At 42.4% G+C, this 509-nt stretch overlaps 1 protein-coding gene across 1 annotated transcript in view; it reads left to right on the forward strand.

The window, feature by feature from the left end:
• The window catches only part of LOC119594215 (ubiquitin carboxyl-terminal hydrolase 7-like), a gene marked incomplete in the record, with an annotated part of 30,875 nt that overhangs the window by 13,841 nt on the left and 16,525 nt on the right, over positions 1-509 (forward strand). Inside the window, 1 exon segment of the mRNA XM_037943286.1 lies at positions 168-443. Within this exon segment, the coding sequence (XP_037799214.1) occupies positions 168-443 (276 nt within the window).

The raw sequence follows: 509 nt of genomic DNA on the forward strand, positions 1-509 counted from the left end.
GCGTGAGTGCGTCCATTAGTGTGCATGCATGTGTTCATTTATGTGTGTTTGCTTACGTTTGCTTGTGTGTAATGGTGAAATAAATATATATAGTAGTACTTACAACATTTTACTCTTAATTATCAGTTGACAGTGAGTTAACCTATGGATGAATGTCCTCCATACAGATGACGCACGCTCAGAGGCAAAGTTTCAGTTCCGTGTCAAAGACTTCAGCAAGCTAAAGGACACAATGCTCTCACCGCCTTGTTATGTTCGAAATCTACCATGGAAAATAATGGTAATGCCTCGTACAAGCCAGTCACAAGACCGCCAACCACAGCGATCCCTTGGTTTCTTCTTACAATGTAATGGGGAATCGGAATCGACTTCATGGTCATGCAATGCAGTGGCTGATTTGCGGCTGTTGTCGGTGCGTGATGGTGAACCTCCCTTTACACGCAGTAAGTGGAACTTTGGTGCAGTTTTAAGACTTTATGCTTTGTTATGTTTAGAGGACAGTAAAACAC

The sequence above is a fragment of the Penaeus monodon genome, chromosome 33 (genome assembly GCF_015228065.2).
Source record: "Penaeus monodon isolate SGIC_2016 chromosome 33, NSTDA_Pmon_1, whole genome shotgun sequence".
Lineage (NCBI taxonomy): Eukaryota > Metazoa > Arthropoda > Malacostraca > Decapoda > Penaeidae > Penaeus > Penaeus monodon.